Consider the following 19424-nt stretch of genomic DNA (forward strand, 5'->3'; position numbering starts at 1 on the left):
CTCGGCATCAACCGAGTCCAACACCGTTACGGGATTATCAAGCGTATTCGAAACGAACTATGTTGCCAACTGATTGTGCGATACTAGACACTCGGATGTCGTTTGTGTTCGGAATTTGTTGGATTCGTCGTCGAAGAGCTGATGTATCGCTTTGATCACTGTGTCAACGTTCAAGCCTGGTTGGGTCGGTAAACCGCCGGAAATCCAGCACTGTCGTTGACACGCAGACAGCCCAGATTCACGCGGCTGAATGCACTAATAGGGTCCTGCTGGGAATCAGCGGGTGATGCTTCGACCAATGAAAACAACCAAAGTCCCTGGGCAGCTAACGCAAAGTAGTGGGGCAGTTTGGAAGTCGGAAAGGAGTTAGCTAATCCTCGCCTCACCGAGACCTTCCTTGCTCCAGCCAAGGTGAGGGCCCCCCACCAGCCAGAGCCGGGGACTCTTATCTAATCGGAACTTTTTGGGCAAGAAAAAAAAAAAAGTCCCCTCGGCCGCAATTCCTTCACACCTAGTCGCATTGTCGCGAAGCACCCGCCCGTACGATTTCCACCAGCGGTCTCCGACAAACACGATGAAGTTGACGAACCCAGGAACCATTCCGGTCTACACCGTTTCCGGTGCATCGACTGCCAGACCTCTGCCGGATTGGCTGGCCAGACGAAGAAAGCGATCGCTCAAGAACGACGCGGAGTACCAGAGCCGAGTCGAGCTTCTCCAAGATTTCGAATTCGAGGAAGCCAGCACCTGCATTCGCGTGAGTGAAGATGGTGACTGGGCTGTCAGTGCAGGAACATACAAGCCTCAGATTCACGTTCACAACCTCCCACAACTGTCTCTGTCGTTTGCGCGCCACACGAATTCTCTTACAGAGAAGTTGACGATCCTCTCCTCCGACTACTCCAAGACTCTACTCCTCCAGGATGACCGACAACTCGAGTTTCACACCCCGATGGGCTGCCATTACAAGATTCGCATACCCCGTTACGGCAGAGACTTGCTCTACGATCGGCAGTCAACCGAAGCACTCGTACCAGCCGTGGGAGTCGACCAGGATCGCATGGGTGAAGTCTTCCGCTTGAACCTGGAGATTGGCAGGTTCATGAAGTCTTTCCAGATCGATGTCGGCGGTGATGAGGAGGGAGCTGGCCTCCAAGGGAGTATTGATGCCGGAAGTGTCAACGCTGCGGCGTTGGCCGAAGGCTCCCATGGCCTTGCAGCTTTTGGAACCTCTATTGGCACGGTGGAATTCTGGGACCCGAGATCCAAGTCCAGAGTCGCGCGTCTAGGCTGCCAAGAGGGTGGCATCACTGCCTTGGACTTCAGCACGTCGGGACTGTCCATTGCCACTGGTTCCGAGACGGGCATGGTTCAGCTGTTCGATCTCCGTCGCCCAGTCCCTCTCTTGACCAAGGACCAAGGATACGGCTTCCCGATCAAGAAGCTCATCCACATGACAACAGCTTCTCAAGAAAAGAAGATTTTGTCTGCCGATAAGAAGATCATCAAGATTTGGGACGAGACGGATGGTACACCATGGACTTCAGTCGAACCCATTGTGGACCTGAACGATGTGTGAGTTACGAGACTGCAATCTTTTTCCTTTGAATTCTCACTAATCAGAAACCAGCGCTTGGTGCAAGGATACCGGTATGCTTCTGACTGCCAACGAAGGCAAGTCTCAACACTCCTTCTTCATTCCCAGTCTCGGCCCTGCACCACGATGGTGCTCTTTCCTCGACAACATGGTCGAAGAGATGGCAGAGGAGGTCCGCACCGAGACATACGACAACTACAAGTTCTTGACGCTGCCTGAGCTCAGACAGTTGAGCATGGAGCACCTTATTGGCAAGACAAACCTGCTCCGTCCGTACATGCACGGTTACTTCGTTGCGTCGAAACTCTACGAACAGGCCCGCCTCATCGCCAACCCGTACGTTTGGGAGGAGGAGAGGACGAAGCGCATCAAGGAGAAGGTCGAAAAGGAGCGCGCCAGCAGAATCAGAGGCAACAAGAAGGTCAAGGTCAACCAGAAGCTTGCCGACAAGCTGCTCAAGAAACAGGAGAACAGAGAGGTTGTCGACGAAAAGGCCGGCCTGCTCGGCGACGATCGTTTCGCCAAGATGTTCGAGGACGACGCCTTCGCCGTCGACGAGTCCACCTACGAGTTCCGTGCTCTCAACCCCAGCACCAAGGTCGCCGCAAAGGATACTCACGAGGTTGGTGTCAGCGCTGCTGCCCAGCCTGTTGTGGATCAGGGCCCCAAGGGTCTGGGTAAGAAGGCTACACGGGAGTACCAGATGAAGATCTCGTCTTCCAACCAGAAGGGCCAGGAGCGCGACACTGCTTTGGGCGCCCGGGTGCAAAAGTCCGGCCGCATCAGCAAGACGCATCGTGGAAATGCCTACGGCGAAAAGGCGGTCACATTCGTTCCTCAAGGGAAGAAGAAGAACGGAGGCCCTGTGGACACTCACGACGATTCCCGGCCGCGCGACCACAAGAACAACGCAAGAAGAAGCGCCAGCTCAAACACATTCCGAAGACTTTAAGGACAAGCGCTATGTATTTTCAAAGGGCATAATAATGGTACAAGAAAAAGGACTCTATACGCTACGCAGATCCAAGTTCGTCAGTCATCCAGTCTCGACCGCCTCAGCAAATGAACCATTACACCAGCACCAAGCCAGTTGGCGGCCGTCATCCCTCCCATACCCTGAGTTTCCTCTCACATTCGCCTACTTGCGGCCCCACCTCATCAACTTGCGCTTCGACTCTGCTTCCTTGAGACCCTTTTCGAGATCTTCCGGGCGGAGTCTGGGCGTAGGCGGAACGTCGTCAAGCCTCGCGCGCCCGCGGTGGCTGCGTGGCGGAGACGAAGACTCCTTGACTGATCTGGGGAACTCGGTTCTCCGCGGCGTGAGAGCGGTGACGACCTTTCTGGCGGACTTGCGCATGGTCTCTCTGATCTTCCACTCTCGCTTCTTGGCAACGTAGAAAAGAACGGCCATGCCAACTGTACGAGTAAGGGCCCGGTTAGCGAACGGGGGTTTTGAAGGAGTTGGTGCTTTGGTTTTTCTTGCATGGATTGTTACGTACTTCCGAGGGCGCCAACAACAGAGACGACGACGATGATGGCAATCATGGCTTCACGGGACAGGTTGACGGCCCCAGGGCTGTCACCGGAGGCTCCTGCCTCGGTATCGACACCATTTCCAGATGAACTGGAGTCTCCAGGAGAGTCTGGATAATAGGTTTCGGTCGCCAGAGGAAAGAAGTTGGAGGTTGTGGTCGCCATCTTGGTTGGAGGTCGAGGTGCCACTCGCAGAGGGGCAACGGTGAAGACGGTGATTTGGAAGGATGTTGGAAAAGTTCTTGGAGAGGCACAGCCAGGCAAGGTGGGAAGACAACCGAACGAGAGAGAGAAAACGGCGTCAGAATCGTATGAGTATGGTAGAATAAAGAAGCTGAACAAAAATCGAAAGGATACCCGGCGCCACGAATGTGGCCCAACTCACTATTTACATTGTTCAAGCGCCCAGAGCATTATTTTCTCACATGGGGGAGCCCAGCGCCAATCGTTTACTCCATCCCCCTCTCCTTTCACCCCATCTGCAAGCAGCCATACAGAGGGAGCAACCACTTAGAGTGATGTGACTGACGAAGCGAAGGGCCCTCACGACACCCCCGTGCAAGTGCATACATAGCATTTCTCACACGGCACTTGCGAGCACGCACGATAGCACGTCGGCCAGGGTGTGCGTGTGGTCCAAAGACCCACGTCCGGGGCGCAGGAACCGTATCGAAGCACCTTGTTCAAGACCGTGGGGACGCCCAAGACTTTCAAAAGAGAGGACGACCTCGTTTGAGCCCAGGGGACGGTCGAAATAGGCTCGCGACGTTCCCATTGGCGTTGAGCGACCTCGAAGCGCCGGCACACGGCGCTTTCACATCGGGGCCGGGATGTGGTTGGCCAATCAGCGGGGGGGGCCTGGGATGGGCGGCTCGGACGAATTTGGTGAGGTGCAGGGGTCGAACTGCGTCCCGTCACAATCCTACCTAAGGTGTTGTGTTAGCGTATCTTTTGAGCTGCATTTCCTGTTTGCATTGCATGTGTGCGCGGCCGGAGTCAGTCACTCGCGATCGGCTTTTGAGAGGTTAACTGTCGCCGGCAGTGGATGTAATATCGACGAGCTTAATTGTGTGATGAGGGAGGGGTTCTCGCATTCTTCGTTGACATGACGATCCTGCGGTGTGATGGCGCGCATCTGGAGCTGATTCGAATGGCCTGCGTCTTGAGAGATAAACTTTCCTATGGCCTCCCGCTCTATCTGTGATGCCATCTGCACGATTCGTCACCGTCACTTCTTTCCCTCCCGCTGACAAGAGAAGCAGAACATGTTCGTTGTAGGACCAAAAAGCGGGAGAGCCGAGTGGTACAAGCAGATTTTGGTCTTTCCCCGATCAAGCGCGGGCCACCTCTATTCCGACGATGATGCCTTGGAGGTATCACTTGCCGCCTGCTGTCCTTCCCGCTTGTCACTCATGTCGTTTCCTCGGTGGAGATCCTTTTGGCATAGCTTGGCTTTTCCTTGGGAAGTTCTAAATTTGGGGGCGACTGCCTTGGCCTCCAGGCTGATTTCTCGGATCACTTTACGCATCTTTCTCGGTTTGTCATCGAGGGGAGGTTGTTGCCGGAGCTGGCGTGACCTGTCAGCAGGTCGTATCAGAGGAAGGTCGTACCTGCACGGCTGGAGATCAAGCGGTCTCCTCTCCCGGTGGCCATGGAACGCATAGAGAAGCCACGGTTAAAGGCCGTCCCGGAAAATGCCATTGCTGCCGCGGAGAGATAACAGGAAAGTGTCCTGAAACCGGCGACTGCCCAAGGAGGGTCCTCGCTGCGATACGTTCTTCTACTTCTTTTGGATCTCGGGTCGATGCTACTTCAATACAGATGTGCTGATAGATTGGTGTTTTCCACTACTTACTACCGTCCTGATCTGGATGCCTGAAGCAAGATCGAGTGATTGGTATTGCTACTGCCTTTTAACTACCATCCCTTCATCAATTCGGCAAACTTCCCAGGCAATTTGTCATGTTGTCAACTTACACCAACCGCTGTTCCGGGCCAACGCAGGTAGGACATGGGAAGCTTTCGACATATGTAGACGGTAAATGAAGTTCTCATTATGTGCCGAAAAGGTCTTGGAGACGAAAAGTCTAGTTCATTTAATACCCGCAAGCTGTACTAAACTGGGCATAAACCGGGTTTTCTTACTTGCCAGAGAAAAAAACATTATCTTGACAGCATGGTTCATCAACAGGAAGGAAAGACACACGCATCTGGAAGGCATGAGCGGTCGTTTGCAGGTAGCTAAGGCAGGTACCTTGATCAGTTCTAGAAGCGTCGTTCCTTCCAATCGATGATAGAGGGCGGTTGTTGCCACATTCCTTTAGCCATTGCTTTCCTGATCTGAAGTGACGAAAGCTCTTTCTGCGTCTCAGACAGGAACGATTAAATCGTATGCTCTGCGATTACCAAAACCCCATCAGCAGTTGTGGCGCGGCAGGCAACCTTCGAAATACCTCCCCGTTCTGGAGGTCCATCTCGTTAGGTAGTGGTGTGTTGATCGTTTCGTCCTCAACTTCAATTCTCATAGCCCGCTGAGTCTGACAGAGCTGTTGCCTCCCGTTTTTGTCTCCCCTAGTCCTCCTAGTTGTCGTCACTTTTCCTCGTCCAGATTGGCTCTCTGCTAAAATTTGCTGTCTTGGACCAGAGACTCTAGATATTGACCACAGCTTGTGGTTGTAGTAGCTACTACGGCCTCTGGCCTCTTCCATACCATGGCCAACAAATCCAGCCCCGACCCTCTGTCAGAAAATGGTGGCGTATTCCGACACGCTAGGCTCAGTTCCAACCCCCGTTCAAAAGGATGCAGCCCATATCACTGTCCTGACGACGGTTCCCAGGCCGAAGACTCTCCCTCAAGTGCGGAGTCCCAACCGTCATTGCTCAGCCAGCCGAGAATCTCGCAGCCGAAAGTCAAGCACGTCATCCAAGATGATGGGAACGAACAGTATCATGTTTCTCAGACACGCGGCCACCGGAGCAACCCTTCATATCATCCTGAAGAAGACACAGAACTTGTTGGGGAGATTGATACGTTCGTCTTCGCACCACAGCCCAAGTACAAGCCGAATCAGTTTTCTGGCCACCAGCAGCGTCGATCCATCAATTTCAGTGCCCTCAGTGGGCGGCAAGATGCAGTGCCTCAAGAGGACTGGGCAGATTCTGGCAACGTACGACCTACCCAGCCCCAGGATCAGCCAGCTTTGATAGACGATAGTAGTCACCACTACAACGACGTCAACACCCATGCAAACAATATGCCAGCTGTTATCTCTCGAAGTGATCAAGGACGAAGGGGGACTCCTTTTGAACGCTTGAGGGCTGCAGAAGTCAACCCGGAGCAATCGAGTAGCCACGGTCAGCTACCGGGCCGAAGCCTCTCAGATCAGATGACTACCAGCTCTGAGAGAGATTCAGCTGGAATTTCGGTCTCGAGACGCCCCTCTGTCCAGGCCGAGCAGGAAGTAAATGGTTCTGCTATCGAAGACCGCAGCATTCGACCGTTTGCTGATGCCGATGCCATTCTTCCCTGCGATCAACGGGAGACTCTACAGCCTACACTTGAACAAACGGCTACTAATAGGGGTATTCCTTCACAGAGGCACAGCTCTCGGGAAGAAAATGAAGGCGAACAACAGCAATGTGTGGGTTCAGATCGAGACTTGGAACCACGCCTCTCCGAAATTAGCAAACCCGTCGATGATAATCGTGTGATGCCTCGTCAGATAGCCCGAGTTCAAAGACAGCATCACGAGACAGTTGAGACTCGGTCGTCTACTCCAGTTGGCGACTTGGAAATGCCACAGAAACAAACTCCTGGTTCTGCTCGCAAGTCGAATCGACAGCACTCTTCGCCTAGAGAGCAGTCAATTCGACGTATCAGGCGCGACCAAGATGCCAGAGATGTTCCGCAACGTACGAAATCGCGTCTCTCAAATACTTCTCGGCGTCGCAAGCACTCCCACCGCCAATCACAACACGGCAAACCGAGTCAGGAAAAGGCCAACTCAGGCTTGGAGAACCAGCAGGTTACGGCAGAGAGCCACTATGAAGCACTCGAAAGTATGTCGGCTCACTACAACAAAGTTCTCAGCTACTCAAAAGAAGTTGAGCACAAGATGAATAGTCGTCTCCTGGGCCAGAAGCAGCAGATCGAAGAACTGGAGACTCGTTTACAGCAGTATCAAGCACGTTATCAGAAAGACTGTGACCGCCGGGTGCAGTCGAACTCAGAGCTTTCTCTTTTACAACATCAGAGGGACGAGCTCTCCCAGAATCTAGCTCAACAAGGCGGACGACTGCATGAACTAGAACGGAAAGTGGCCGATCTGCAAGCTGAGAGAGAAACGCAAGACAAAGAAGCGACTAGATTGCACCAAGAGCTGGAGGTCACACATTCCAAGCTCGACAAGTTTCAAGAGAAAAGCCGCTCGTACAAGGATCACCTCAATAAGGCTGTTGCAGAACACCAACAACTCTGGCAAAATTCGAGAGATATCACCGAAAACACCATCAATAGCATGAGAAAGGAGCATCAAGAGGCGGAAGAGAAGTTCAAGTTGGCCATGGCAGAGAAACAGGCTGCCCAGGATAAGTTTAATCTCATTTCCAAACACAAGCAGGTATTTCTCCAGCAGGAAGTGGCAGCGGGTAAGCAGATTCGATTCGAAGAGTAAGGTCGCTGAACTGACATTGAGAAGCGGCATCAAAGATCAGAGACTTGACGTCAGCCCTGGACAATCTTGAGAAAGATTTCGATTTTGAGGCACAGAGAGCCAAGATATTGGAGGGAAAGCTCCTCGACGCGGATGCCTTGAAGGGTCTGCTGCGCCAAATCGATGAGAATGTGGCTGGAGTCTGCTCGGAGGTGGACAATATGCAAGCGCGCTCTCTCGAAGCGCCCGCTGTGCCACCCGAGGTCATGAGAAGGTACTTTCCAATTGCCCTCGTGTCGTCCGTTTGTAACTGACTTTTGCAGGTTGGACGAAATTGCGGGCCACGTGCAATGTTTCCCTCAAGTCAACGTAGAAGATGAGATTCAGCGAGCTTTAGAGACCTTTCAAAAGGAATTGATGCCACAGTAGGTGCCCGCTGATGTATTCTGACTTCTCAGCTGACATATGTCCAGACTTTTAGAGGAGTTGAAATCCACTATGACTGGTCAGTCCATCGAAGAAAAACTGCAAAGTCTACAGGAGACGCTCCAGAAACAGTCGTTATCGATAGAGGCGGAGCGCGAACATCGTCAGGAACAGTTGATGCTACAACTTTCGGAGAGAAAGGACGAGAACAGCAAACTTGCACAGGATCTTCTGGCCAAGGATGCTGAAATCGCAGATATGTCCAACTGTGTTTCTGAACTTGGTCAAAAACTACGAGAGGCGAGAGACTCTGCAGAGATGGCATCAAAGAGGGCATCAATCATGGAAGAAAGGCTCCGAGAGTTACAGCAAAGCCTCTCAAGCAAGGATTGTCAGGTCGCAGAGACGCAGACTGAGCTTCAGCTCCAGCGACAAGGGCACGAGACCAAGATCCGAGAGCTTCAGGAGAAGTTACGGATTGCCGAGGAAGGTGGCCATCTGCAACGACAGCTAGCCGAAGAGACGGAGAAGAATCTCGCAAAAAGGTCCGAGGAAGATAACGAAGCCCAAACACTGCTGAAGAGCTCGGAAGAATCTCTGCACCAGGCTCAGCAACAGTTGGCAATGGCCGGGACGGAGGTTGAACGTCTCAAGGCCTTGGACAGTGTTACCAGAGCATCGAAACTCGAAAAGGAGTTGGAGAATGCTCATCAAAGAGTCACCAATCTTACACTCAAGCTTCGCGATACGCAGGTCTCGGCTGCTAACAACGGCCAGCTTGATCAGGTAGCCGAACAGCTTGCCCAGCTCCAAATACTGAAGGAAGAAGTCAAGCAGCTCAGGTCGAATGGCAAGGCATACGCGGCGGTCAGTAAGGACTTCGCAAAAACACTCGAGAGACAAGATGCCACAGAAAACGACGATATTCTCATCTCTGATAGTCTTGTGCTGCCGGAACCAATGCTTCCTGTGTTGCTGCAGCAAGATGTTTATGATCCTCTAAACGACTTTCAGCCGAGCTCCTCTGACATGCCGCTGATCCGAGCCAGCAAGCGAACGGTTTTTCGCAGTCCTGTCGAAGAGTCGGAAGATGAGATGCCTGCGCCATCAGTCGAGCAGGAGAAGTCGCAGCGAATGGAGGTCGCCGTTCAGGGATCCAAAATAAGATCGATCCTCCGCCCCCAGAGAACTCCGGCTGCAAAAGCATCGAAAGGAAGTAACGATACCATGGTCGCGCGCCATGCTGGACACTCTTCGTACAACCGACCCGTGCAAAGTGCCCCCAAGTCCAGCCAGGAGGCCATCTTGGGTGTCAAGAACAGCCTTGTGGGCAACCGCAAGGCAAACCTTGGCGATTTGACCAACCCTAACGAATGGGAAAGACTTGACGGACCAGCGAGCTTGTCGGAGCAGCGCGGAACCAAAAGATCTAGCAACGCCCAGCAATGGTCTCGAGGCTCGAAACGGTCCAAACCCTGCTTCACCGAGAACGAAGACAATCAGGAGACTTCACAGGCCGCGGGAAGCAATAATGAGGACTGTCTCCGGGCTGAACCGCCGGAGCGCAACCAAAGAGACGGCAATAGGGTGGCTCCGGTAACCGTGGATGATGATCAAGTTTCCCACCATTTCTTCCCAAGCGCTTCCAAGCCGAATGATGGCACACGTTAAGGGAGAGTCCGCAGCTTTAGTATCATCCATCGAGGTTGGTTTTCTTGGACGTGAACTGAATATTTATGTGGGTGGAATCATGCAGAGGAATGCATTTACGCAAGGTTTGTTCTCTTTTGATAGAATATACAACTAGGTCGCGGCCATCGAAGCCTTCGCTTTCTTTCCGCCTCTGGGGCACAGTCCGACGTGCCAATGCCTTGTCCCTGACGATAGGTCTGAGGGACTGCAGGTTGATGATGTACAGTTCATCCATGTGGTCTTCGAGCCCCAATCGTATGCCGCCGTGAACGCCGTTTATGGTGATATCAGTGTTGTTACATATGGTGTTGGTATATCGAGAGTGCGCAGGCTCATTTCCCCTTCTTCTTCTGCTCCAAGAAAAGCACCTTTCGCCGAACTATGAATACGTTAGCCCTGTTATCCCCATCTCCATCTCATGGTATGTATCCATTGGCGCTCGCCCTGGAGACGAGCACCACGTGTGTCGAACCGAGGAGAAAGGGGTCGGCATACTGATTGGGTCGTATTTCAGCAAGCTCATGGGTGTTGCTGTTCGGAGACGCTTGACAGTGTAGAAGTAACCAGTCGCGGCCATGGACAAGAGCCGGACGATCATGACACGGGACTTCGCTGTTGGACACAATCAATTAGCTTGGTGATTTGGAGGAAAGCAGGCAATGCACTTGAATGAAGCTCAGAGGGGTTGCATACCTTTCTTGGCCATCTTGAAGGGGAGTTTGCGCCGCACGCGTTGGATAGCTTGAGGCTTGGACACGGGTGGACGGGATAGCTTCGCAGTATGGAGACTGGAATTTTGCGGGTGGTGAGAGACTGTCGGCGTGAAAAGGGCCGTTCACCGAGATCTGCGTGTCGGTGAGATTTCGGTGTAGTGGACGTGTACTCCAGCATCGCTCGATCTCACCAACCAGATGGTGCCAGCTGGCAAGAAGACACCCATTCGATCGCCTGTCAGTGGATAAACTAGTCTCACTCACTTCTCCTTGAATATCTATCAATAGGAACTTTGCGACGTGATGTTAGTCAAGTGATACATCTTGGAAAGAAGCCAAGCAAAGAGGGGCTAAATGAACCATGGCCGATTGAGGGACTGTAGCACCTTGCAACGTGAGTATCCGTACCATGGAACTGCAGCTCGGCTTATGCCAGCCTCCAGCGGTCAAGCTGCGCGGTCAGAAGTCTATGTGATCGTAATCCGAGCAACTGAGATGTTAGTTGGTGGATCTCGTTCAGGGTCCTTTCTCGGTCAATAGCTCTATCCCCGTTGGGGGCCCAGCAACGTTTTTAGAGCTTGCAGGGACCTGGGCACGAAGCGTCACCGCCAACGATGCCTTTTCCCATGTTCGGACGGTGATGGTTTACGACATTCTGGGTTTGGGCTGCTGGAGCTTAGGTGGGATTCTTCTTTTTCTTTGCGCGCCGTTCCCTGCACGCGGCCCTTTTTCTTGAGGACGAGCCCGCAGTTTAATCGCGAATATCTAGCCACCCCCGACTCCCCCGAGTGGTGGTTCGCCCGCCGACGCCGGGCTTTGAAGGGGTGTGGGCAAAGTGGTTATCTCGCAGCTCGGGTCGCGTTTCTCAACAGATGGGCAGGGCCGTGGCCGTGGCCGGAGAAAGCAGCAGTAGCAGCGGCAGGATGGTGAGGAGGAAGGAGGGTGGGCAGGGCGTAATAATTGGCGTGAGCAGGCAGGATAGGTAGACAAATAAAGAGGAAAGGACATCCCATTCTGTTCCTGTCCTGCCTGCTTTCATGGAGAGTGGTGGTTCAGGAAGGCGTGCACTTTCCCGAGTCGTGGTTCTGAGACTTTCATTTCGCCGTCGATCGACTGCTTTCCTTTTTTCGCATTCTCAGCTAAACGGGATACGTACTTGACGATCCGGAACCGCCTCCATACCGCCGAGAGCAGACGGCGTTTCGTCGTGGAATTCTCTTTCTTCGACACCTTTCGAGTCTCGCATTTCCAGTAACGGAGAATACCAACCGACTCACCGAATACACCGTACACCGAAGCGGCAATTCTCTCTACGAAACACTACATTTGATACGCCAGCCGATCAGCACAATACGTTCGACGATGGCGGCGAACAGAGTGGCTTGCACTGCGGCCAGGTCGCTGGGAGCACCGAAGAGTCAGGCTGCCGCGAGCCAAGTGCGATTGATGAGCAGCGTAGGCAGATCAAATGGTACGTCGCAATGCTGGGCGAATTTTGCTCCCAACTGCTTCAACAAATTCTGTTTGCTTCACATGGGTGTTTGTTCCCAGCCCTGTTCACAAACCAAAAACCATTCCTGTATCGTTGAAAGTGAAAGGTTGGTGCAGCTCGAAGCTATCCCAAGCTCGCTTGTCCAGCACCGCTCAAACGGGACAGCTCCCGTCCAAGCTACCTGACGATTTCCTCCCCCACCTGTTTTCACTCGCCAGCTTACACCGTACGCCACGTCTCTTTATTCGCCATCCTTCACCGAACAAACGGACAAGGCACTTGATCATTTTGCTCTCAAGTTCGATCAAGCGCGCTTTACTCCCACGTGGACCCCCACACTTTCCATTCTCCCGCGGCATAGGCAATTGGAGTTTTTTCATCAAGGCGTCGAGGACTCGGAAATACCCTGGCGGGAGAATCCGTAGAAGCTCTAGCCTCTGGGCGCGCTGACCGGCTTCCCCCTTGTCCTGCCGTCACCGGTTTCGGACACAGGCCTTTGAGGCAAACCCGCGCCAAACACGACCGGGTCTGATCCACGTCTTCGTCTACGACTCACCAGCAAGTGCTCGGCTGGCGTCCCGCACTGGAGGGGGCAAACACAGCCCGTCATGGAAGCCATCCCGCGGCAGCACAGAAACGATGCCACGCAGGGTCATGTCTCGTGCCCCCGAAGTCACAGTACCAGCCTAAGTAGGCTGGCGACTGTCAGAGTTATTGAATAAGAGCTTCTGCATCGGACGATGACAGGAAGGAGATGCGCTGATTTCCTGTCAACTTTGCCGTCTTTTTCTTCCCTCTGTCCGTTTAATCCATCAATTAAACATTGCGCACTGTTGTAACGGCCCCCGCGTCCGAGACTCGATTGCTTGTCGATTGCCCTTCGTTGACGAAGAGCTAAATAAATAGCACTTGAGGTGGCTGCGTACGTTTTCAGGGTTTTCTTGAGACTCATTCTTTTCACCTTTTCTCTAAGCATTTCCAACTCCTTTTCTTCTTTGCTCGGCTCTTCCCCGTGTTATCGATCCGAGTCCAGGTGTTTTTCTACCTTGATCTCCACTGTTGCGCGGCAGAAGCCCTTTTACTAACTTTTATATGACTCTTGCACAGATACCCCGCGGTCCCCTAAGATCTTCCTCTCCAATACCCCGCCATCTCAGAGGCAACTTTTCTTCAGCAGCAGCAACAGCCGTTCGTCACCCCACCATCGAACCATGTCTACCACACCGAGCCGTCGGCTGAATGTGCACAACATCAACCAGCATGTTGTTGCTGCCGAGTACGCCGTTCGCGGCGAGTTGGCCGTGAAGTCGGAGGAATACCGAGCGAAGCTGTCCAAGGGCGACAAGGACCTCCCCTTTGACGCCGTTATCTCGGCCAACATCGGCAACCCCCAGCAGCTCGACCAGAAGCCCATCACCTTCTTCCGCCAGGTTGTCAGTCTTCTCGAGAACCCCCTGCTTCTCGAGCGCGAGGATGTTTTGCAGAACCAGCTCGGATACAAGAGCGATGCCATCGCTCGCGCCAAGTTCCTCTTGAGCAAGGTCGGCTCTGTTGGCGCCTACAGTGCCAGTGCTGGTGTTCCCGCTATTAAGGAGAGCATTGCAAAGTTTATTGAGCGTATGTCCTCATCTGCCTTCACCTTGGGCCGAGTGTGAAAACTGACAAAGATCTCTGCAGGCCGCGACGGATTCCCCGCCGATCCCGCCCACATTTACCTCTCTGGCGGTGCCTCTTCCGGAGTCAACACCCTTCTTCACATCATCGCTCAGAACGCTCAAAGCGGTGTTCTAGTGCCCATTCCTCAATACCCTCTCTACACCGCAACGCTATCAGTTCTCAACGCCACCTGCGTTCCCTACTACCTCGACGAGGCCGCTGGCTGGGGTACCGACCTGAACACCATCAAGGCTGCTTACGAGAAGGCCACCTCCGAAGGCACCGATGTCCGCGCTATTGTCATTATCAACCCCGGCAACCCAACCGGTGCCTCCCTGTCCGAGGATGACATTCGCGCCGTCTACGACTACGCTGCGGAGAAGCAGCTTGTGGTGATGGCTGACGAAGTCTACCAGACCAACGTCTTCGTTGGCAAGTTCCACTCCTTCAAGAGCGTTCTGCGCAGGCTGCAGAAGGAGACCCCTGGCAAGTACGACGGTGTCGAACTCGCTTCCCTGCACTCCATCTCCAAGGGTATGGTTGGCGAGTGCGGTCACCGCGGCGGCTACTTCGAGCTCGTCAACTTCGACCCCGAGGTCGAGGCCAACATTTACAAGTTCGTCTCCATCACCCTCTGCGCTCCCGTCATCGGCCAGTGCATCGTCGAGCTCATGGTCAACCCCCCCAAGGAGGGCGAGCCGAGCTACGAGCTGTACAAGAAGGAGTACGACGGCATCTTCAACGGCCTCAAGGAGCGCGCCACCGCCCTCCACAAGGCCTTTGACCAGATGGAGGGCGTCGAGTGCGGCGCGCCCCAGGGCTCCATGTACCTCTTCCCCACTATCAAGCTTCCCGCAAAGGCCACCGAGGCTGCCCAGAAGGAGGGCCGCACCGCCGACGAGTTCTACTGCATGCGCATGCTCGAGGCCACCGGCGTTTGCGTCGTTCCCGGCAGCGGATTCGGTCAAAAGGAGGGCACCCTGCACTTCCGCACTACTTTCCTCGCCCCCGGCACCGACTGGGTCGGCCGCATCATCAACTTCCACAAGGACTTCATTGAGAAGTACCGGTAAGCGAGTTTGGTGCAGCAGCTAGTCGATTTTTCTTGTGCGGGGACATTGAAGGTGCGAGGAGGCCTGTCGCGTTGGATGATAGCGTGGCTGGCAATGCCTGGTATGAAACGAGCCTGGTATGAAACGAACGAATTTGCGTAGTCTTTTTCCGGAACCACGTATCCAGGGCGGATAAAAGCAGATATCGATGAGCACGTACGAGGCGTAGAGTAGATATCTCGTTTGTTTTAGCAAGATCTCTGGGATTTGGCAGGTGTTGATGACACTTTATGAGCATAGCTTGCGAGAATAGAAAGATTCCGCTCCCATCAATTCTGCATCCAGACCTTTCACAGTCATCTCATGTGGGCCTCGGTCAAGCCAAGATTTCTCAAATTGGCTTGTCTAATCCGCAGGTATCATACAGAGAGTTATTGTAGTAGCACACATTTGCTTGCCCCAATCCCCGGTTTCTATTCGCCGCCTGCCGTTTCTAGCTCGCGCCTTTCATAGTCCCAAGCCTGACTAAAGGACACACGATTGTAAAAGCATTGTGGTAGAAAGCTCTCCGTCATTCTTCCAGTCGCCTCGCTCTTTGGCTGATTATGCCCGCTCGCTTCCTCTCAAACGCACAGCCTGGCCGTACTTCTGGAGCTTGGTGATAAGCTGATCGCCCTGGCGGACGACGTCCTGGTACTGCTTGTTCTTGTCGTCGGGGCGGTTGGTCTCGATGACGCCCTTGCCGCTGACGCGGTCGATTGTGCAAGGGATGCGGCCCGCTGCGATGAACTTGGCGAGGTCACTGGAGATGAAGTTAGATGTCTGATCTGACCGATGCAGCTGAAAGGGAGAGAATCATACCGGTCCAGGAAGTCAACAGTGACGCCAAAGTCGGTCGCCATTGTCTCCAGGCCAACCACACGGTAGCTCTGGAGGAGCTGCTGGTAGGCGCGCAGACGCATCTCACGGATGAACCAGTTCTTGTGCTCGTGGAGGTAGCGGTCCTGGGTGAGGAACGACTCCTCAACCTGGGCGAGAGCCTGGAAGAAATACTTGTACTGGCCGTTGTACAGGCTGGAGACAAGCTGAGCCAAAGGCGAGAAGTCGATAGCCATCTCGGCCTCGGGCTGGTCGGTGCTTGTTCCGAGAGTTGTCAGGTTCACCGCCGTCTTGGCAGCGGCGGGCGGTGCGTCGTGCATGGCGTCGTCGGCACCGGGACCGGCGCTGAGAGCACCAGACAGAGCGAGGAGCTTGTCCTCTCCATCACCCAGAATGGCCTTGATCTCGGGGGCGTCGACAACCTTGCTCTTGAAGTCGACACGCTTCAGGGACACAGATCCGGCGAGAACGGAGTAGACGACGAGGGAGGAGTAGGTGCAGAGTTCGTAGCTGGTGAAGGTGGACAAGCTGTCGAGCAGGAGCGGGGCGGCCAAGTTGTATGACCGGACGGTCAAGAGGTAGATGCCCTCGTACGCCTTGAGACGGTTGCGACGATCCCAGTCACCACCGGACTCGACCAGGGTCTTTGCGCGCTCAACATGCTTCTTGACAAGAAGCTTGTCGCCGTAGAAGAGCCCCATGCGGATTATTGCGAGAACCAAGTCGATCTTGGTGCCCAGGATGCCGGTCTTCTCGAAAACGTCTTCGTATGCGGCGATCGCCCGGTCCTGTCAAAGGGGTCAGTCAGGGTTTCCTTGGTGAGTTGGCAGTCCTTCCAATCGCACCTTGTCACCGACTCTGGCCCAGAACTCCGCGCGCTTGCCCCGCGCGGCCTGAATCTCCGTCTCGCCAGCCTTCTCAACGGCCTCATCCTCTTCCTTTTGGAACTCTTCCAACTCCTTGTCGTTGTCGGCCTTCAGCTCTTGGTACCTGGCCTCATCCCAGGGTAGGTTGACTGCGGTGGGGGTGGTCTTGGTGGCAATCATGCCCGCCAGACTCGACTTCCGACTCAGCGGCTTGCCGGGGGTCTGACTGCCACCCTCGCCAACTTGGTTCAGAATACCCTCAAGGGGGTGTGCGAGGTACCGGTAGAGCGGTGCCATCTTGTGCTCGGTGATGGCATCATTGAGAGCTTTCGCAGCGGATTGTTGAGATGGCCGGGATGCGTAGGCGTTTGTGAGGGCGAAGACATGCTGGGCGAGAGGAAGGAGAGGGTACTTTGCGTACTGGGGTTCTGAGCCCATCTTGGCGGTTGATTGTACGAAGGCGTCTGGAAAGGGTCGTGGTCGGTTGCTGAGGAGGGAGAAATCAAAGAGGTTGAGGCTGCGGGATGGGTTACTGGGTGAGCAAGAGTGATGTCGTTGTATGGTGGTGTTTGGAGCTGGGAGCTCAGGAAAGCCCCCTGCAACCCGCAAGCGTCTGGCCAGAGGCTGACGTGATTGGTCTGCTGCCGGGGGTGAGCTTAGTCAAGCCAGCAAGGCTGCAGTGCGACACGTACCGGACCTGCCTGCAAGCACGAGACAGCCCGCACTGCACCTACCTACTTAATTGAAATGCCGAATTGCGTTCAAAATATTTCCAAGATGTCAAGTTGGCTATAACCAAACATAAGCAGCATATATGAGGAGACAGCATAGTAATCATGAATATTGTTCTTTGGGTCCAGGCTGAGAAAGAGCGTTCGTTTCTAACACCACACCTTCCGTACCTTTAATGAATCCATAGGTGGGTTTTACCTTCCTCAGCAGGTACCCCAGTACACTCCCCCTACCTCTTGCGACGCTTCGCAACAGCAGCTTCTGTTCCTCTCCAACAGTTCGCATCAACTTTCTCACACCCGTACTTTCACAATCAAATTCTGGAAACAAACACAACAGCCTGCAATACCCCCGGGAGACGAGAATATTTGCCTTTACAAACAAAGAATTCTCACGTCTAATCGAGACAATGGCGGGCTACGACGACGACGATTCGTACGAGCGAGAGTCTCATTCATACGACGCGAAGAAACGCAAAAGATCACAATCGCCCTCGAGAAACGGCAATTCCTCGCGAAGAGGCAACAAGCGCGAGGATGGAACCGATGAACTTCCCCAACCCTACAATGCGAAGGAGCTTCAGCCCGCTAAGCGCCGAGCCGTCTCTCCCTCCGAACAGCCTCGCAAGCAGAAGCGACCGGGTGCCCGAGCTCGCATATCCGAGTCTGAAAGAGAGGCCATCCGCCAGAGAGCACTCGACAGGGAGAAGGAGTTGGAAGCTGCGGCCCACGCTGCAGCTGAGCGTCAGCGCGGCACCAACAACGATGTTGTCACGCAGCATTACAACAGCGTACCAGAGCGCGGTAGAGACTGGAGACGAACCGACAGCAAGATCAAGGGCCTGCGCGCCTTTAACAACTGGATTAAGAGTTGCATCATTCAGAAGTTCTCGCCAGATGAAGACTACACCCCGGGCTCTCGTGAGCCGGGCGCAAAGGAGTTACTCGTGCTTGACGTCGGTTGTGGAAAGGGAGGTGACCTTGGCAAATGGCAGCAAGCGCCTCAATCAGTAGAGCTCTACGTCGGTCTCGATCCTGCGGATATCAGCATCGACCAGGCTCGAGAGCGTTACCGCCAGATGGGTAGCCGCGGAGGCGGTGGCAGGGGCGGTAGAGGAGGATACAGACGGCCACCTCCTCGGCTTTTCGAGGCACGCTTCCAGGTCAAGGACTGCTACGGCGAGAACATTGAGGACGTTGAGATCATCAGACAAGTCGGATTCGACACCAGTCCTCTCAGCCGACGAGGATTCGACGTGGTGAGCATGATGTTTTGCATGCACTATGCCTTCGAGACGGAGCAGAAGGCTCGGACCATGCTGCGCAACGTGGCAGGCTCATTGAAGAAGGGAGGTCGCTTGATCGGTTGCATTCCCAACTCTGACGTCCTTGGTGACCACGTTCGCAAGTTCAACGAGCAACAGGAAGAGAAAAAGAAGAAGGCCGCAGAGGAACCGCCGCAAGAAGCAGAGGAAGGCGAATTGGAAGATGGCGAAGCAGACCAGTCGGCAGAGTGGGGCAATTCCATTTATCGAGTCCGATTCCCGGGCAAGACACCTGCAGATGGCGTCTTCCGCCCGGCATTCGGTTGGAAGTACAACTTCTTCCTCGATGAAGCTGTCGAAGAGGTCCCCGAGTATGTTGTGCCATGGGAAGTCCTCAGAGCTCTTGCTGAAGACTACAACCTCGAGTTGCAGTACCACAAGACCTTTATGGAGATTTGGGACGCGGAAAAGGACGATGAGACTTTGGGCCCTTTGAGTGAGAGAATGGGGGTTCGGGAACGTGGCGGTGGACGTCTCCTTGTTTCACCAGAGGAGTTGGAGGCGGCGAGCTTCTACACTGCTTTCTGCTTCTACAAGGTTTAAATAGGCGGGATTGGCATGGGGACATGAGTGTCAGGTCTAGTAGGGATTCTTAGGATATCTCTAGAATCTGGTTCAAAGTACGAATTTCGAGCTCGACATGGTCGCGAATAGGGCCAATCGTGTTGCTCTGACTAAGGCTCATTGTGATACTGTGCACTGGCCCCTCTTTGCATGCCAGTCATCCCGATCCACAGATCCCTTCCCAGCCTGGTCAGTCCACCGTATCGGTATATTCGCGGCTGAACCGTCTATGTTACGACGAGAATG

General features: G+C 54.0%; 9 protein-coding genes across 9 annotated transcripts; 4 read left to right on the forward strand and 5 right to left on the reverse strand.

Moving 5' to 3' along the window:
• Nucleotides 1–574: 574 nt before the first annotated feature.
• Nucleotides 575–2549, forward strand: CLUP02_00307 (uncharacterized protein; the record flags this gene model as incomplete). The annotated part of the gene is made up of 2 exons (XM_049279359.1): nucleotides 575–1575; nucleotides 1631–2549. The coding sequence occupies 2 exons, from the start codon at nucleotides 575–577 to the stop codon at nucleotides 2547–2549; spliced, it is 1920 nt and encodes a 639-aa protein (XP_049135316.1).
• Nucleotides 2550–2735: 186 nt separating this feature from the next.
• On the reverse strand, nucleotides 2736–3295 carry CLUP02_00308 (uncharacterized protein; the record flags this gene model as incomplete). The annotated part of the gene is made up of 2 exons (XM_049279360.1): nucleotides 2736–3013; nucleotides 3097–3295. 2 exons carry the CDS (start codon nucleotides 3293–3295, stop codon nucleotides 2736–2738), a joined length of 477 nt encoding a protein of 158 aa, XP_049135317.1.
• A 415-nt stretch (nucleotides 3296–3710) lies between these two features.
• On the reverse strand, nucleotides 3711–3905 carry CLUP02_00309 (uncharacterized protein; the record flags this gene model as incomplete). The annotated part of the gene is made up of 1 exon (XM_049279361.1): nucleotides 3711–3905. One exon carries the CDS (start codon nucleotides 3903–3905, stop codon nucleotides 3711–3713), a length of 195 nt encoding a protein of 64 aa, XP_049135318.1.
• A 573-nt stretch (nucleotides 3906–4478) lies between these two features.
• On the reverse strand, nucleotides 4479–4658 carry CLUP02_00310 (uncharacterized protein; the record flags this gene model as incomplete). Its single annotated transcript, XM_049279362.1, has 1 exon — nucleotides 4479–4658. One exon carries the CDS (start codon nucleotides 4656–4658, stop codon nucleotides 4479–4481), a length of 180 nt encoding a protein of 59 aa, XP_049135319.1.
• Nucleotides 4659–5841: 1183 nt separating this feature from the next.
• On the forward strand, nucleotides 5842–9879 carry CLUP02_00311 (uncharacterized protein; the record flags this gene model as incomplete). Its single annotated transcript, XM_049279363.1, has 3 exons — nucleotides 5842–7777; nucleotides 7828–8056; nucleotides 8256–9879. The coding sequence occupies 3 exons, from the start codon at nucleotides 5842–5844 to the stop codon at nucleotides 9877–9879; spliced, it is 3789 nt and encodes a 1262-aa protein (XP_049135320.1).
• A 22-nt stretch (nucleotides 9880–9901) lies between these two features.
• CLUP02_00312 (ribosomal protein L33) lies at nucleotides 9902–10936 on the reverse strand (the record flags this gene model as incomplete). The annotated part of the gene is made up of 5 exons (XM_049279364.1): nucleotides 9902–10279; nucleotides 10373–10512; nucleotides 10594–10688; nucleotides 10740–10848; nucleotides 10906–10936. The coding sequence occupies 5 exons, from the start codon at nucleotides 10934–10936 to the stop codon at nucleotides 9902–9904; spliced, it is 753 nt and encodes a 250-aa protein (XP_049135321.1).
• Nucleotides 10937–10967: 31 nt separating this feature from the next.
• On the forward strand, nucleotides 10968–15342 carry CLUP02_00313 (aminotransferase class I and II; the record flags this gene model as incomplete). Its single annotated transcript, XM_049279365.1, has 16 exons — nucleotides 10968–11084; nucleotides 11116–11250; nucleotides 11364–11539; nucleotides 11670–11850; nucleotides 11912–12135; nucleotides 12206–12275; nucleotides 12324–12491; nucleotides 12598–12783; nucleotides 12853–12987; nucleotides 13040–13163; nucleotides 13213–13722; nucleotides 13783–14830; nucleotides 14886–14904; nucleotides 14976–15029; nucleotides 15114–15229; nucleotides 15327–15342. The coding sequence occupies 16 exons, from the start codon at nucleotides 10968–10970 to the stop codon at nucleotides 15340–15342; spliced, it is 3279 nt and encodes a 1092-aa protein (XP_049135322.1).
• A 74-nt stretch (nucleotides 15343–15416) lies between these two features.
• Nucleotides 15417–16996, reverse strand: CLUP02_00314 (26S proteasome subunit RPN7; the record flags this gene model as incomplete). The annotated part of the gene is made up of 3 exons (XM_049279366.1): nucleotides 15417–15615; nucleotides 15675–16480; nucleotides 16538–16996. 3 exons carry the CDS (start codon nucleotides 16994–16996, stop codon nucleotides 15417–15419), a joined length of 1464 nt encoding a protein of 487 aa, XP_049135323.1.
• A 703-nt stretch (nucleotides 16997–17699) lies between these two features.
• On the forward strand, nucleotides 17700–19157 carry CLUP02_00315 (mRNA capping enzyme; the record flags this gene model as incomplete). The annotated part of the gene is made up of 1 exon (XM_049279367.1): nucleotides 17700–19157. The coding sequence occupies one exon, from the start codon at nucleotides 17700–17702 to the stop codon at nucleotides 19155–19157; it is 1458 nt and encodes a 485-aa protein (XP_049135324.1).
• Nucleotides 19158–19424: the final 267 nt, after the last annotated feature.

The sequence above is a fragment of the Colletotrichum lupini genome, chromosome 1 (assembly GCF_023278565.1).
Source record: "Colletotrichum lupini chromosome 1, complete sequence".
Classification (NCBI taxonomy): Eukaryota; Fungi; Ascomycota; class Sordariomycetes; order Glomerellales; family Glomerellaceae; genus Colletotrichum; species Colletotrichum lupini.